Source organism: Chelonia mydas, chromosome 20, assembly GCF_015237465.2.
Source record: "Chelonia mydas isolate rCheMyd1 chromosome 20, rCheMyd1.pri.v2, whole genome shotgun sequence".
Lineage (NCBI taxonomy): Eukaryota > Metazoa > Chordata > Testudines > Cheloniidae > Chelonia > Chelonia mydas.
The window spans coordinates 13,440,636-13,458,312 of NC_051260.2; the positions used below are offsets into that span (position 1 = coordinate 13,440,636).

The 17,677-nt window shown below is 60.5% G+C and overlaps 1 protein-coding gene across 7 annotated transcripts in view; it reads left to right on the forward strand.

The window, feature by feature from the left end:
• The window catches only part of ADGRL1 (adhesion G protein-coupled receptor L1), a 94,690-nt gene that overhangs the window by 35,557 nt on the left and 41,456 nt on the right, over positions 1–17,677 (forward strand). For all 7 annotated transcript variants that reach the window (XM_043532836.1, XM_043532837.1, XM_037887925.2 and 4 more), the window contains exons 2-4: positions 2,338–2,517; positions 8,663–8,876; positions 15,176–15,285. In XM_043532836.1, coding sequence (XP_043388771.1) covers positions 2,448–2,517; positions 8,663–8,876; positions 15,176–15,285 — 394 coding nt within the window. In that variant the 5' untranslated portion in view covers positions 2,338–2,447. The remainder of the gene's footprint in view (positions 1–2,337; positions 2,518–8,662; positions 8,877–15,175; positions 15,286–17,677) is intronic.

Here is a 17,677-nt window from a genome sequence, read left to right on the forward strand (position 1 = left end):
AAAACCTTCCAGGTCGCCTGAGCGTTGGGCCCACCTTCATTAGTTTCATTCTACACATGGGGAAACCGAGGCACAGAAGGGAGCAAAGCACTTGCTCGTGAGTCACACCAGGATGTGGCAAGGGAACCCAGGAGGCCAGATGCCCAACCTCCCTGCTGTGACCACTAGACCCAGCTCCCCTCCAAGAGCCGGGAATAGAACCCAGGAGTCCTGGCTCCCAGCTGCCTGCTCTGACCAATAACCCCTACTGCTCTCCCCCGAGCTGGGGCTAGAGCCCAGGCATGTGTTCCGCCTGCTACACACCAGACCCCGCCCCTCCCAGCGGACCTGCCATAATTTGGCAGTTTTAGATGTAATTAGGCAGTTTCTTAAACCGCGATGTCTTCGCCCAAGAGACCGAGCCGCCTCCTGGAGAGACCAGGAAGCCGTAATTAGGAGAGCCTTGGAAAGCTCCGCTCACATGGGCTGCCTGCACGCCAGGCCCCGCTCCTGCTGCCGGGCAGGAGGGAGAGATGCGTGTGGATGGCACAGCCGGGGTCCTGCTGGCCAGGGCCCCAGGCCACGGGGGACCTCCCAGTGTCTGGGATCCCTCGCCAAACCCAGCGTCACTCAGCCTGGCCTGTTCGAACCGCTACGCCCCAGCCCTCTTCCAGAGCCGGGAAAAGAACCCAGGAGTCCTGACTCCCAGCCCTCCAGCTGTAACCACTAGATCCCATCTCTGGTTAAGCAGGGATGAGCTGGGCCCGCAGATGGTGGGGAGATCCGCGGCCTGTCTCTAAGGGGCGAGGCCAGGGGCTCTCCCCTCACAGTCGGTGCTGACCCCAGTGCAGTGCTGGAGGAGGGAGGGGCTGGGTTGCCATCTCCCGTGCCTGGGGACTGGGAGATGAGTGGTTAGGATGTGCTGGCCTCAAGACATAGCCGGGGGGAGGCCCTCCTTCCCAGCACACGCTGTTCTTCCCAGGCTGTAATATTGGGGGGGGCAGCTCCACCCCCAGCCAGCCTCCTTTGTTCTCCACTCAGGGGCTGGGAAATTTATGAGGGGCTCAGACACCCCTGCGCCCTGCCCTCCTGCTGGCCCATGCCCCGGGCCCATTGCTACGTGTTGGCATCCCTGGCTTGGCTCATCCCCGGGTGAATGACTAGAACCCCCTGCTCCGGGGGGGCTGCTGGGGCTGCCCTGTCCTCAGCCCCCCCCATGCCCCCAAGAGCCGCCTGTCTCTGACCTTCCCCCCCAATCCACCCTCTCTCCTGCCCAAGTGTCATCCCCCACAAGCCCAGTGCAGGGCTCTGGGGGCCCCCAGCCCCATTCAGTGCTATGAGGCCTCCAGCAACAGCTGAGGGGGACAGAGCTCTAGTTTTTCGTGACTATAGAAGCTCTGAGAGCCTCACCCCTGCCCCCACCGGAGTTAGGAAGGGCTCTTCTTCCCATATCAGGGGTGGAGAAACTGAGGCACAAGGGGGACTGACCCAAGTTCACTCAGCAGAGCTGGGAGTCGAACCTTAGTCCTTACTCATCTTCCCCTCCCATAGCCAGGGATGGAACCCAGGAGTTCTGACTCCCAGCCCCCCTGCTCTCCACACTAGCTCCCCCTCCCCTCCGCAGGCAGGGGGAACGGGACCCAGGAGTCCTGTCTGAAGCCAGCTCTGTGATCCAGCACTCTGCTCTTTGCCCAAGGTGGTTCCACCTTCATGGCTCAGCTGTTCTCCCCCGGGGCCCCCTCGAGTCGCCAGGGTCCCCCGGGGCCACCGAGTCGCTGCGCTGGAGCTGTGACACGGATGAGCGCAGAGGCCCCAGCCGAGCCGTCGGGCAGGAACCTGCAGGGGCCTTGCCAGCCGGGGCACTGGAGCCTGGCACGCAGGTGTCAGCACTGCCCTGCGGGAGCTGGCATTACCCGCCCGGCTGGGCCCCCGGCCCGCGGCCCCCGGGAGCAGCGCTCCCCACTAAGGCACAGGAACACCAGAGCTGGGGAGGGAACCCAGGAGTCCTGGCTTCCAGCCCCCCTCCTCCGTTACCACGACACCCCACTCTCCCTCGGATCTCACAGAGCTGTGTCAGCCCGTTATTAACCCTTCCCGTGCCAGGGTTGGCCCTACCTGGCAGTGGACTTGGGAAGCCAGTGGGGCTGGGTGTCATCAATCCCTGCCCTGGAGAATAGATGGTCTGGGGCGGGGGGCACCCCTGTTAGCCCCCGGGTCAGAGGGGGGAACTCCCCTCTCCCATGGTGGTGCTACTGGTGTGGGAGATGGAGGAGGGGGCTCTTGCCGCGCTTGGGATGGGGTGAACCCTGCAGCCCCCCCCCAGCTTGTTTCATGGCTTCTCCCCGCTCCCTCCCCCAGGCTTGCCGTCTGCCGGATCGTCCCTCCTGTGTGATGCCGGGAGAGGCCCCGAGCTTGGGCCACTGAGAGCCCTGCCAAGGAGCGAGTGTGCCAATCGCCCGGCCGGCACCATGGCCCGCCTCGCCCACGCCCTCTGGAGCCTTTGCGTCACCGCCATCCTCGTCACCTCAGCCACACAAGGTAGGACGGGGGCTCCACAGCGGGTGGGGGAGTATGGTGGGAGAGGGGCTCTGGGGATCTCCAGGGCGCGCCCGATCTCCAGCTGCACCAGGGACGCAGATAGACCCTGGGTTCCCCCAGGATCTGCAGCCTGCATTGCCTAGTGTTACCACTAGGGGCTGCTGAAAAGCCTGCCCCCCTCCCCCTGCAGTGCCCCCCAGAGGGGAGACGTGTCCCCCAGTGCTCGCAGCGATAGGGAAAGGGGAGCGCTGCAGGGCTGGGAGGGGGAGCGGAGGGACACTCCTGGCTCTTTGGGGGGTGGGGGGTTGTGGTCCCATGGGGGTCTTGGCTTCTTAGATTCTGCCATCCAGCTTCAGGGTCCGACAGCGCCAGTGGGGAGAATATTGCCATGGGTGCCCCCCAGCTGCGCAGATCCCCTCGGCCCGACCCACAGCCCCTGCCCTGGGCTCCCCCTCTCCCCAGCTCTGCTGGTGCCCCTCAATCCTGACCGCAGCCCCCTGCTAGCCCAGCTCTGGTCTCCCCCCACCACAGCACCTCTGTAAGAAAGAAGCACATGCAGGAAGGAAGATTCTCTTGTGATCCACGACTGGCACAATGGGGGCCCTGACCTCGGTCAGGGTCTGGGCAGCACCTAGGGTTGCCAACTTTCTAATAGCAGAAAACTGAACACCCTTGCCCCGCCCCCCTACCCCACCCCTTCTCTGAGGCCTCGCCCCCTGTTCACTCCATTCCCCCCCCTCCTTTGTCCCTCAATCTCCCCCACCCTCACTCACTCGCTCATTTTCACAGGCTGGGGCAGGGGGTTAAGGTGCGGGCTCCGGCTGGGGGTGTGGCCTCTGGGGTGGGGCCAGAAATGAGGGGTTCAGGGGACGTGAGGGGGGCTGGGGCAGGGGGTTGGGGTGTGGAAGGGGGTGAGGGCTGCGGGCTCCGGGCTTACCTCAGGGGGCTTCCTGGAAGTGGCGACATCCCTTGGCAGCTGGGCGGAGGCATGGCCAGGCGGCTCTGCACGCTGCCTCCACCCGCAGGCACCGCCCCCGCAGCTCCCATTGGCTGCAGTTCCCAGTCGGGGTCTGGGCAGCGCCTGGCACAAGGGGGCCCTGATCTCATTCACCACCCGCAGTACCCTCCAAGCTGTTACCATGAGTCCCTGGCTGGTGTCTCTGACTCCTTGCTGTTCAGACAGCCCCTTGCTCGCTCAGGGTCAGTTATTATCATTAAGCGCTTGTGCCTGGATTGCCCACGCTCTGCTCAAGGGCAATCTGGGGGCGCTGGGTTCCCTGTGCGGGTGGGTCCCGCTGTCCAGCTGTTAACCCTTCGGGGTGCAGCTGAGCAGGGGGAGAGCTAGCAGAGAGCCAGAGGGGGCATCTTTGGGGGGCTCCCATGGGGGGCTTGAGATCCCCAGATGCTGCCATCCCCTGCGTTGTTCCTTTGCTCTACTCCTCCATCCCCCCCCTTTCCAGCCGGCACCCCGTGAGGCGCTCGCCCAGGCCTGCCGCAGCGGGAGCTCTGGGCAGGGCGTCCAAAGGGGGGCAGGGTGCCAGGCCAGGAGACTTCAAAGAGGGCACGGGGAGGGGCACATGGGACCCAAAGGGTAATCTGGTCCCTTCCCAGCTTCGATCAGGGCGTTGAGCAGAGGGAGCTGAATGCAGAGGTGCCGGGGCGGGGGGGGGCGGGTATATGGGGGAGAGGAGAGCGATGACAGGCTGCAGCCCAATGTCGGTTACACCTGGCTCAGGGGAGAGCAGGAGCTGGGTTTGGTGGAGTTACTCCAGATTTACACCCAGGTCTAACCGAGAGCAGGATCTGGGCTTAGTGGAGTTACTCTGGATTTACACCCCAGAGAAGCTTCAATTCAGCTCTATCCCTGGGGCTCCGAGGTTCCTGGGTGACATTAATGAGAGCCACCAGGACTGGTGGTCGGGTGAGTCAGCAGAGCAGCTCTGTGAAGGCAGCCCAGCCTCACCAGCTGTCAGGGAGGGAGGAGATGGAAATCAGGGTAGTGGGGGATGAATCTATGCTAACAAGAGCGAAACAGGGTGCCCTGGGGCCCCAATGTGGGTGGGGCAAGGGGGTAGACATAGGACAGGTCACCAGAGAGAAACGTCCCCTTGCTCTAGATGGTGGCTCAGGTTCTGGTGGTGTGTAGTGGATAGAGGGTGGGTGGGAGTCAGGACTCCTGGGTTCCAACCCCAGCTCTGGGAGGGGAGTGGTGTCTAGTGGTTAGAGTATGGCGGGGAGGGGAGGCTAGGAATCAGGGTTCCTGGGTTGTATCCCTGGCTCTTCCACTGTCTTGCTGTGTGACACTGGGCAAATCATTTCCACGCTCTGTGCCTCAGTTTCCCGTTCTCTTTAGTTTGGGGTAGGGACTGTCTCTTGCTGTCACTGGGGGAAACCATGTTATGGGAGCAGGTAGGGGGCTTGTTAAGAGGACACAGCAGAGATGGAAGAGCATGGAAGGGGCTGAGTTCGCTTTGCACGGGACCCTTTGCACAGACTTACGGCTGCCTCGTCTCACCCCACCCCCACCCCATGGGTAGCGTTGTCATGGTCCCCACGCCAGGGAGGGGGGTGGAGGTGGGGGGTGGGGGAGATTCCTGTTTAATCTGATCATCTCAACGCTATCTGCTTCCGCTTCTAAAGTTAGATCCGGGAAGAGACGGTGGAGGAGGGGAGGAGGGTTTCAAACTAGGACTCTACTGTGAGTGAGGGGGGCTGGGCCCCAAGGCTTGGCTTGCCCCCAGCCCCACCGGAGAGCAAAGGCTGAACATGAGGCTGATGGGACTGATCCACCACTAGGAGGCGCCGTTCTGGGGACTGAGCTAGGTCGTCAGTATCACATCTGCAGAGGGCGTGGTCGTACGTACCACACGCCATGGTGTGTTCCTGTATCCTAGGGGCAAAGTGCATCTCAGATATTATTGTTATTCCCATTTCAGCCAGAATCACTGGAGAATCCCCACTGGCTGGGGGAAGTGTAGGGCATAGGACACAGAGCTGAGTGGTTCAGATTGTGCCCACCAGAGGGCAGTGATGTGAAGACACAAATGCATGCGCCCTAACCCCTACAGCCCGTGGACACACAGCCCAAGGCACACCCATGCACAAGAACATACACAGAAGTACACACACACTCACATCCAGGCAAATGGAAACACATGCATGCATGCAAAGTTGCACACACAAATGGACAATTGCACACAGAAACACACCCCTTTGCACACACAAACATGCATGTGCATGCACACAAACACACTTGCACACACAAACACACACTTTGTCCACACAAACACATGCTCCCCCACCCCCACATCAAACACTCACAAAGACCCGCTCGCACGCTCCAGCCCCCCACAATTCACCCAGCCTGTCCCCCCTCCCCCTTTCTCCCCTGTCAGGCCCCGTGCTCGCCACAGGGGCCCGTGCCAGAGACGGCTCCATTCTCCACTCCCCTTTGAGGGGTAGCTGCCAAGGTCGGGGGAGCATGAGCAAATCTCCCATAATGCACCTGCCATCCCTTTAATCACCTGCCTGGCTCTGTCTCCTGCGGCTCCCGCTTCAGTCCCTGGCTCCTGGCGTTTCAAGCCCTGGCCTCGGGCACCTTTGTGCTGTTCAAAGCCGCCAACAAGGGGAGACGGGGGGGCTCACACCATGGCCCATTGTCTGCACTGCCCTGTCCCCCGCCCCGCTCCTCAGGATGCTGCAGGGCCTGACGCCCGGACCCATCCTCCACCAGTGCCATAAAAGGGCTGCACGTGGCCCCCTGAGAATCCCCTCCCCCCCGATTTGGAAATGGTGTAAGGGCCCTGCACCTGCCCTGCTCCCAGACCCTGGCATTGAGGGTGGATCAGGGGCGTGGCCGGGGCACCCTGGGCTGTGGCTATTATCTGCCCCAGGGACAGAGCCCTTAGGGACAGGAGGACTGGGAATCTCTGCCTCGGGCTTCAGGAAATGGGATGGGGGCAGTTGTGGGGAGACATGGCAGGGATCGCAGACGACAGGCGTTTGAGACCGAGGTTGTTCCAGGATCCCCACCAGGGGAGGTGGCTGAGGTGTAACACACTAGCTAAATACACTGTGCTCCCGCCCCATAAGGGCAGCGGCTGGTCCACATAGGGGATAACAACCTCCTTCAGCTGCCAGCTAACGAAGCAGGTCTTTTAGCTCGCATGGTAGGAGCTCATATGCTTTTAATGCTGGAGGTCCCAGGTTCAACCCCCTCCTGCCCCATTGGCCAGGGTGGGCACCATCCCCCTCCCTGTCTGCCCATATTGGACAGCGGACAAATTCCAATTTGTGAACGTCCCCCATGACAGGAATGGCCAGAACAATGTGGGGAATCTCAGGCCAACCAGCGCCTCCTGGTGGTGGGTCTGGAACCAGCAGCAGCCAGGGCTCCCCAAAGGCCTGGCAGAAGGAGGCTGGTCTCCTTGGTTTCCTCCCCGTACCACTGCCAGGGCACGAGCTGCCAGCCCGCCTGCGAGCCCAGCTGCACCAACCTGGAGGGAGGGGGCCCCCCACTGTGCACCGCCTCTGCCCTTCCCCTTCTCTGTTCACAGCACTGCGTGGCAGCAGAACACCTGGGTTCTGTCTGCAGCTCTGGGAGGGGAGTCTAGTGGTTAGAGCGCATGCCGACTCTTAGACCTCCCTTCACCCCCCTCTCTGCTTCTGCCCCACCTGTCTATGTGGCGGGGGGGGGGGGGGGGGATTACATAGGCAGCAGAGCAGCCATGTTGGTAGCCAGTCCCCACCTTCTCTTTGGGGGCACAGCCCCCCCTCCCTCAGGGAGCCTCCCAGTCCGTGCCCCCTGTCCCCCCAGCAGGACTTGAACCCACAGCCTGCAGCTCTGGAAAGGAAACACTCTCCCCTAGCCGCCAGTGGAGGCCGTGCCAGGCGCTGCCTCCAGGGGGCAGATGCTGCTGAGAGGGGGCAGCAGCATGTGTCTGTGCAGCCAGCCGCCCCTTGAGGCAGCGCCCCCTGGTGCGCGCATCAGGCAGTGCAGCTGCTTCTTCCGGCCTGTTCTGTTCCATTGGCCTTAATGCAACCAGGCTGGTGTCCCACTGGGGAGGCGAGCAGTGGAGAGATCCACAGCCTGCCTCAGGGTCACACAGCAAGTTAGTGCAAAGCCGGGAACAGAACCCAGGCCCCAAGCTGCCCCCAACCCCCCTGCTCTAACCCCTAGACCCCACTCCCCTCCCAGAGCTGGGGACAGAACCAGGAGTCCTGGTTTCCTCTTTAAAATCCCTCTGGGTGGTTTTAATTCTCGTCTCTCCTCCCGGCTGGTCCTTGTGACACGGGAGATGGGGGGGGGGGGAATTCGGAGGGATTGCAGGGAATTTGCTCAGCACATTGGCGAGACTGTCGGCTCAGCCGCTGCCTGGAAAGTGGGTCACGGGCGGTGCGGGGAGCTGAGCGCGTGGTGAGAGACGTCTGGATCTGGGCAAAACATCCAGCCACACGTGAGCCTTAAAATGCAGCCCTGGGGCAAGGGACCAGATTCCCTCCATGAGGGGCCTGATCCTGTCTCTTCATGTGGGCAGCTACAACCCCCTCCCTCAGCTGGGAAAGATAGAGGAGCTTTCTCTTATATTATGTGGATTACGGTAGCGCCTACAAATCCTAACCGATACCAGGGCCCCGTTGCACAGACACCCAAGAGACAGCCCCTGCCCCAAAGCCTAGCTAACCAAAGGGCAGGGGAAACTGAGGCACGGAGAGCGGCAGGGACTTGTCCAAGGTCACCCAGCAGGTCAGTGGCAGAGCCAGGAATGGAACCCAGGTTCCCACTCCAGTGCCTCACTCACTAGACCACACTGCTACTCAAACATTGGCGCTGTCCTCAGCCTGTGAAGTCCTGGCAGGTGGTTCCATTTAGACTCCAGTTCATGGGAACTAGACTGGAACCCGGGTCCCCTGCCTCCACCTGGTCTGACCGCTAGACCCCTCTCCCCTCCCAGGGCTGGGAATGGAACCCAGGAGTCCGGGTTCCCAGTGCCATGATCTGGCTGCTCACTCCATGGGCAGGTGGGAAGGTGAATTACACATGCCACCTGAGCTTCAGCAGGTGGGGAAACTGAGGCAGAGGATGGCGGGCGGGAGTGGCCTCTCACCGCGCCTCTCACCGTCTTGTCCTGTCTCTCTCCCGCAGGTCTGAGCCGCGCCGGGCTGCCCTTTGGCCTGGTGCGGCGGGAACTGGCCTGCGAGGGCTACCCCATCGAGCTGCGTTGCCCAGGCAGTGACGTCATCATGGTGGAGAACGCCAACTACGGGCGCACAGACGACAAGATCTGTGACGCCGACCCCTTCCAGATGGAGAACGTGCAGTGCTACCTTCCTGACGCCTTCAAGATCATGTCCCAGAGGTGAGAGTGCCGCACCCACACCCCATCCGTCACCCCTGGGCCACGGGGGGCCCTGTCTCTCCCTGGGTGCCCAGGGCTGTCACCTTGTCGTCCCGCCCCGCCTCCAGCGAGAGGAAGAATCACTTGTGTTTAACTAGGTGCCAGCTCCCTGCCCGCCCCAGCCTGTTAGCCCCCCAACGAGCTCCCCAGGTGCACCCCAATCCCCGAGCCCCTGTGACATCCAGCCCCCATCACTGGCTACCCCCCGAAATCCCCACGGGGGCAGGGCACACGCCAGCTTGTTTGAGTCACCTGCCCCTCAGCGTTCCCTGCCCTCGCAGCCTGGAGATCGAGTGAGAATGAAAACAAGCCGGTTTCCGAGCTGGGGACCAAGGGTGGGGGAGAGTAAAGGTTCCCCGGAGAACAAAACCAAGACATACGGTCTAGAGGCTGCACTTAACCTGAGCAGGCAAATCCGCTGTCGTCTGTCTGTCTATCCCCATCCACCCCTTCTATCTATCTATCTATCTATCTATCTATCTATCTATCTATCTATATATCTATCTCTCTATCTATCCCCCCACACACCATCTATCTATCTATCTATCTATCTATCTATCTATCTATCTATCTATCCCCATCCACCCCTTCTTTCTATCTATCCCCATCCACCCCATCTATCTATCTATCTATCTATCTAATCTCCATCCACCCCATCCATCTATCTATCTATCTATCTATCTATCTATCTATCTATCTATCTATCCCCACACACACCATCTATCTATCTATCTATCTATCTATCTATCTATCTATCCGCATCCACCCCTTCTATCTATCTATCTATCTATCTATCTATAACCCATCCACCCCATCTACCTATCTATCTATCCCCATCCACCCCTTCTATCTATCTACCTATCTATCTATCTATCCGCATCCACCCCTTCTATCTATCTATCTATCTATCTATCTATCTATCTATCTATCTATCTATCTATCTATCCCCATCCCCATCTATCTAGCTATCTATCTATCTATCCCCATCCACCCCTTCTATCTATCTCTCTCTCTCTATCTATCTATCCCCACACACCTCCTGGATGGGGCTGGTGGAGGAAGCCTGTGGCAGACCTGTGGCATGGCTCCCCATGCCAGGTCCATGTGGCATCTGCCAGGGAGGGTTGCAGGCATTCCACACAACCCCATGCTGTGCACCTAAGTCACCAAGCAGCTGTGTGGGAGGGGGTGCTCCAAGGCAGGCTGTACCGGGGGGGGGCAGGCTGGGGGGCAGTGAGATCTGGGGGTGAGGTGGAGTCCAGCAGAAGAAAGGGCAGGCAGGAAGCATGTGGTCTGAGGGCACATGCGGATGACCAGCGTTTCTGCCTTTTCCAAAGAGGGTTTCCTTCCTGGGTACCGTGTGCCTAGTTCCTGGAACCAGCGCTCAGCTGTGTCTTCTCTCCCTGCACCACTGCCCCTCCCCTGGCAGGCCTTGTCCCCTCTCCTCCCCCCCCCCCCACGCCCCCAGCCTGGGACAGCCCCAGTCTGGCACAGCTACCCCCCAGTCTGGCAAAGCCCCCGCATCTGGCACAGCTCCCCCCTCTCCTGCCCCAGCCTGGTGCTGTCCCCCCACAACTTGGCACAGCTTTCCCTGCACCTGGCTCCGTCCCCCCCCACACACACACAGCCTGGCACAGCCCAGGGGAGAATGGCTACCTGGCTGGCAGAGGGGCTGCCTGGTTTAGGGAGGACCCATCTCTGCAGCAGTGAGACATCCACAGAGGTTGGGGGAGCAGGGTCTAGTGGTTAAAGCGGCGGGGGGTGGCTGGGAGTCAGGACTCCTGGGTTCTATCCCTGGTTCTGGAAGGAAGTAAGTGTCCACTGTCTGGAGCAGCTAACGACTGGGGGGTGCCAACCTCAGGGCAGACTGTCGCAAACAGGGCAAACCCCTCAAGCTGGTGGTGTGTTGTATAATGAGATTTCACCCAGCCAGTAACTCCCGGATCTGTTGCTGACAGTCCTTTAGCCTCGCCCGTCTATCCCGCCACCCAGACACACGGGACTTAGTGACAAATGGTCACTCACACCAAAAATCACACCACGCTCAGGTTGCTTCCAGCCCTAAGAGACCGGTCACTGACCCCGGATTGTTGGTACTCTAGATCCTACACCAAAGACAGCACCTGTAGCCAGGCCAGGACCAAACTAGCTAAAGGTTTATTAATTAGGGAGAAGAAATCTGAGTTAGTGACAGAGTAAAACAAGCGAACACACACACACCAGTGAGTTACCAGCTAGCTCCGAAGAGTTGTCGTGATCTGTCAGTTCGACGTGTCTCTCAGGGCAGACCCAGGAGGCAGCCCCTGGGGCTCTCTGGCTTCAGTTTGCTTTCTCTGCCCCCCGAGTTCAAACAGCCAAAGAGATGGAAGATTTTCCCGTAGCTTTGTTTTAGTTCCTTCATTCAGATCCAACCAGCATTTCCCAGGTGCCATGAACCCACCCTTTGTCCTGCGATGGTCCTTGATGGCCCATCTGATCTGGCTAGTCCTGCTGGATGTGTGGCAGACCAAGGGCAAACATTTTCACTGTTATAAAGCAAAGTCAGGACTCCTGGGTTCTATCCCTGGCTCTGGGAGAAGGTGGTGCCTAGTGGTTAGAGCAGAGGGTGGCTGGGAGTCAGGACTCCTAGCTTCAATTCCCACCATTGGGCCTATGAGCCAGACTCCCAGAAGCCCTTGCAGCAGGGAACAGGAGCCTTGCAGGGTAGGGTGGGTGGAGAGATCACCACCTTCCTCCTCCTGGCAATGCCACCCCCCCCCCGCATCCCTGCTGCCAGAGAGCTCTGACAACGCCCCCCCATACCCGCCCCCCCCAATCCCTCCCTCGTTAGCTCCTGCCACCTGCTCTCCCTGGCAAGGCTGATGCAATCGGAGAAGGGGTGGACGGGGCTGTTCCCCGGGGCCGTCGGCTGCTAGAGCAACCTGGGCTCATGTCCCCGGGACCCAGGCAGGGCTCCCCCAGGGCAGGGCAGCTGCCGCCTCATTAGCCACGGCTGTTTGCCAGAGATGGGCAGGGAAGGGAGGGGGGGCCCTCTCCAGGCTGCCACCACCTGCTCCCCCAGCTGGTTGGCACCAGGCAGCTCCCAAATCCGCCCTGCCCTCTGGGGCGCCCTGGCTCCAGCCTTGGCAAGGGCTGGGTGAACTTCATGGGGGTCAGGGTGTGGGAGCAGGACTCCTGGGTTCGATCCCCCGCTCTGGGAGGGGAATGGGGTCTGGTGGTTAGTTCAGGGGGGCTGGGTCCCACACTCTTGCTGTGGAGGTCACAGGAGACTTTGAACCTCTTTCTCCTGTACCCCCCCCCATTTGATGCATCCTCCAAGGGACTGGGCCAGATGTTTGTTCATTTCCACTTTCTCCCCCCTTCTTTCCTCTCCCTTCCATTACCCCCCCCCGCCCATGGCCTCTGAGTTTGCCTGTCCTCAGCTATGACCTGGGGGCGGGGAACAGAGACCCCACCCCCACCCTGGCATAGGCAGGTCAGGGGTTCAGCAGGCTGGGGCCCAGGCTGCGGAGGGGGGGGATGAGTGGAGCAATGTCGCCCTCTCATGGCCAGTCTCTGCAATTACAACAGTGTGCTCTTGACTCCCAGCTGGGGGAGCAACACCGGGGGCTCAGTTCCAGCTGCCTCTGGACTCTGCTCACGCCTAAACACTGACCCCTCCCCCGAGGCCTCCCCCTACCCCCTCATGGCTCCATCTCGGACCTGGGACATCAGATTGGCCAGGACACCTGGGTTCTTTCATCTTTGACACCAGAGGTACCCTCAGGGTGACATCTTGTCAGAGAACTCCCAGGAGTCACCCCCCCCCCGCCAGGAATCTGCATCCTGGGGCACAGGCACCAGGAGTCACCCCCCAACCCCTCCGAGGGGTCCATGCCCTGGGGCACAGGCACTAGGGGGAGGTGGGAGTGGGTCATTCCAGCATCTTCTCCCTCCCATTGGGGAGTCTTTGAACCCTACTTAGTTTTACCGGGTGACTCCCCCGGCCCCTCCCTGCTCCCCCTTTGGGGGCCGCACGCTGGGTCCCCTGGGGCAGAGTCCTCTTGACTGATGAGCTTAGAACCCCCAAAAGGAAACGTGTTACCTGTTACCCTGCAGGACTCCCTGCCCCAGGAGGCAGCGCAGCCAAGGGGAGCTGGGATGGGTGGGCCTGAAGGAGGGCTCCCTAATCCCCCCCTTCTCTCTTTATACCCCTCCTCTTGCCGTCCCACCTGTCCCACCGTACCCCCTCCGGCTTGCCTCATTCGTTCTTACATCCATTCCTTCTTTCATGCCCTGCTCTTCTTTCTTTCTTTTGTTCTTTCTGTTTCTTTCTTCCCTTCTGGCTTCCTTTCATGCTGTTCTTCTTTCTCTCTCCCTCCCTTGCTTTGTTCTCTCCCGCTCTCTGCGGTTCTAGCTGTGGGACGGAGCTGGAGAGGCTGTTAAAGATGAAATACCATCAGGGAAGCAGGTCTTCCTGGATATTTATTACTCCACTCTTGGACTTTCAGCCTCGGCTCGGATACAATAGCGAGCAGAACAATGAGGGGCCCCCAGCCCGGGGCTCTCAGCCCCCCAGGAAACCCCCTCCACAGAGCTAATGTGGTTTGGGCAATTATCCTGCAGTGCTTGCTGGGAAAAATACCCCCAAGCCAAACCTCCCCCTCACCCACACCCGGCCTGCCACAGAGACATGATTGTAACCGGCAGCATGTTGGTGAGAACCCACAACCCCTGAGTGTGTGGGGGTGCATGGGGGGAGGGGGTGTAGATTGGGCTGTGCTGACATGGGCGTGCGGAAAGGGGAGTTTGTCCATGGAGGGGGGTGCAGGTGTGTGGGAGGGCATGTGCAGGGGGGGGGGTGGAGCTGTATGTAGTAAGCATGGTGGGGGGGTGAATCTGCACACACAGGAATGAGTAGGTTGGGGGGGGGGGTTGTGTGTCTGGAACCTGGAATCACCTTCCCGATGGGCCCATCTACCCTGGTCTCCCGGCTCCAGCCATTCACACCAGCTGCTTCAGAGGCTGGTGCAGGGAGCCCCCTAGGGGGAAGTGATGGAATAACAAGCCTAGATGGGGCCCTTTACCCCTTCAATCAGCGCCCGGGGTTCTAGCCCTGATTTCACGTTTTTTCTCCTCCCGGGGATGCTCTGGTGACCCAGCCGTGCCCGACCTGTCCTGCTGCATTTTTGGCCCAGTCTCATTCTGTGGCAGTGGGTTCCACAGGCCAATTCTGCACCCTATCTAAAGCAGTCCCTTCTTTCAGCCTGGTCGTGGGTGCCCTGGGCCCCGTGTTCTGATCAGGGCCCAGCAGAGGGAATAGTTTTTACTCTGGGCTCAGGCTGAGATACTCAGTGGGACGGAGTGAAAGGCAAGACAGCCCTGGGGATGGTCTGCCCTGGATTGAGACACCACAGAGACCTCCAGCCGAGCAGACGTACATCACACCTTGCAGACGGCGCTTGTTCGGTGCCATCTCCCCCTTTCACAGCTGTGGAAACCAAGACACTGAAATGGGAATGGGTTTCTGCACGGCGACTCTGTATCAGGGCTGGGAATAGAACCCAGGTGTCCTGACCCCCAGCCATCTCAGCCCCACTCTAACCCCTAGGCACCACTTCCCTGAGCTGGGAATAGAACCCAGGTGTCCTGACCCCAACCCCCTGCTCTAATCCCTAGGCACTACTCCCCAGACATGGAAATAGAACCCAGGTGTCCTGACCCCCAGCCCTCCCCACTGTAACCCCTAGGCACTACTCCCCTGAGGTGGGAATAGAACTCAGGTGTCATGACCCCAATCCCCCCGCTCTAACTCCTAGGCACCATTCCCTAGACGTAGGAATAGAACCCAGGTGTCCTGACCCCCAGCCCTTCCCCCCTCCCCGCTGTAATCCCTAGGCACCACTCCCCTGAGCTGGGACTAGAACCCAGGTGTCCAGACTCCCAGTCTGAGGCTTAAATGTGCTGCCTTTAGGACAAGATGTAAAACCAAGGCCCTGACCCCCTGAAGCTAACTGAAGGCTTCCCCCTAGCCCCCCGTGCCTTCCCCATGTGTCTCACAAAAGTCAGGGCATGAAGCCCAGCTTCCTGGCCCCATCCCAAGGCCAGCCATCTCCTCGTGTCCTGACATCCCTCTCCTGCCCAGCCCTGCTCCTGTTTCAGCCAGGGTTCTGCACTGCCCTGACACACCCCAGTAGTGGCTGCATTTCGGCCCCATTATGTAGCATCACTACGGGACTGTCTTTAATTTAACGGCCCCCGGGCCTTCTCTCTCCCCCCAGGTGCAATAACCGGACGCAGTGCGTGGTGGTGGCTGGATCGGACGCCTTCCCGGACCCCTGCCCCGGAACCTACAAGTACCTGGAGGTCCAGTATGACTGTGTCCCATACAGTGAGTCCCATTCTCATTGCTCTTTACAACCATGTTCGGGTCCGACTTGTTGGCTTCCCTCCTCGCTGTGAAAAACCTTCCACCCAAAGCGGGGGGAGACCCCCCCCAGAACCGGCTCCCTGATCCCTGGCGCTGGGGGGAGGACTTGTGGGGGGGGATGACTGGGGCCAGGGCTAAAGGATTTGGGTGCCTCGCTTTGGCTCTATCCTTTGGGGGAGAACATGCCACAGGGGGTGTGGGGAAGGGAGATGCTAATGGAGGAGATTCTCCGCCCCCTGCTGGCCCCAGTGTGGTGCTAGGGGGCGCTGTGCTGCAAGGAGAGGGTGGCTCACTAGGGGGTGCGCCCCCCTCGCACTCAGTGCGGGCCCCAAGAAGTAATAGAGAAGCCGGCAAGCCCCGGGGTGCGGGAGGGGCCGGGGCGTATCGCGTGCCTCGCCGCTGAGGGGGCTGGACACAGACAGACCCTGCGGTTCCCTCAGCCTATCCAGCCGGCGCGGCCCAGCGTCACCCCTAGAGGTCGCCTCGCGTCCCAGCCACGCCTAAGGCTACCCAGCAGTACCCTGCCCATCCCAAGGGGGTGCTGAGGAGCAAGGCTAGGATGGGGGCCTGCCCTGCTTGTTCCGGGGTCGGGGGGGGGAATTGTGCCTGTCCCAGGAGGGGGCTGAGTGGGGAGAAGTGATTGGCGACCCATGTGTCCCCACGTGGTGGGAGGGGAGTGGGGTCGAGTGGTTAGACCTGTGGGGGAGGGTGGAAGTCAGGACTCAGGTGGGAAGGATCCTGGAGCTACATTGGAGGAGGGCGAGTCCTTCTGGGGCAGTTTTCAGGCAACGGGGGCCCCTGGGCTAGGCTGGGTTTGGGGAGCACCTGCCCTAGGCCAGAGCAGGGTCGGGGGGTGTGTGTGTGTGTACATGAGTGTGCTCCGCATGTGTATGCATGTGCTCCCTATGTGCTGTGCGTGTGGATGTGGGCACATGCGTGTGTCTGTGTGTGCACATGTGTGAACATGGGCGTGTGCTCTGCATGTGCACAGACCCCTCTGCCCCCCCACAACTTCCCTTCCCAACACACACCCAGCGGTGTCTGAGCCGAGCCATCGGAGCCGCGAGTGTGTTGGAACCGGGCCAGGCTGTCAGTCCCCTACTCCTCTCGGGCCTGGGAAATTCCCTCCTGAGGAGCAGGTCCTCCTGCTTAGAAACAGGAAGTGGGTTTCAGGGAACAAACAGGAAGTTAGGGTTGGAAAAAACAGGAAGCGGGTCTGGAAAAAACAGGAAGTCCCACCTTGGCAGGCTGAGCTGGCTCTGTGACAGCTCCCTGGTCTCCAAGGGAGACAGGTCTAGGGTTGCCAGTTTTGGTTGGGAGTATTCCTGGAGATTTCATCACATGACATAATCTTTGATTACAAATTAATCTTTAATTCCTGGAGACTCCAGGACAATCCTGGAGGGTGGCAACCCTAGCCAGGTCCCAGCATAGAAAGCAATAGGAGGTGCGCTGCACCCCAAATCCTGCCTCTGTGGGTTGCTCAGCGCCTGTCCCCACTGGGTTCCGCAAACCAGAGGTACCCCGAAGGGATCCCGGGAGAGTGACCTCAGCTCTGGAGTGCATGGTGGGATCTGTGCTCCAGCCCATCCATGCCCACTGGGGGTCAAAAGAGAAGGAACAGTGGGCGGCAGGCGTGGTGGGAGGAATGAAGCCAGCGCCGCTGTCTAAGGGGGCCGGTTTTGGGGTGCCTCTCTCCCTCTGGGTCTGCAGCAAACACCCCCTCTCCCCTCCCTGCCGCTTTGCGTAGCGTGAGCCAGGGCATGTCATTTCCAGGGTCGGGGGCGTTGCTTCCTGTTGTTTGACCCACTGTCTTTTTCCGGGGGGCTGGGCTGTGGGGGGAGGGGAGCCCTGGTAACACCCCCTTTGGTTTCTCCTCGCAGACAGAGCCGGAGCCGAGAGGCGGGCGTCAGCGTCCAGCGCATCCTCTTAACCGATTTAACTCCGATTCCTGTTCCTTTTCCTTTCAGCTCCGCAGCGGACGCACCCAGACAACCTCCCTCATCTCAGGATATAACTGACTCTGCCCCACAACAGCACGGGGGCACCCCGCTGAGACTGGGCTGGGATCTCAGACAGGCAGGGCTGCGAGCGGGATGGGGCTGGAGAGAGGGCTCCGCAGGAAGGGTGGGGGGCCAGCACAAGGGGGGATGGATGGCAGGGAGGAGCGACGGAGCGTGGAGAGGAGAGAGCTGCAGAGATGGAGGGCCGGAAATCGGACCCTGCTGGGCTCCGCTGATTTACCCCAGCTCAGGGCCTGGCCCTGAGGTCCCAGCTGAATGAGTTTTCACGCACATGCATGTATACGCACACACATGTACCACTGCACACAGATGCAGGTGTATACACTGCA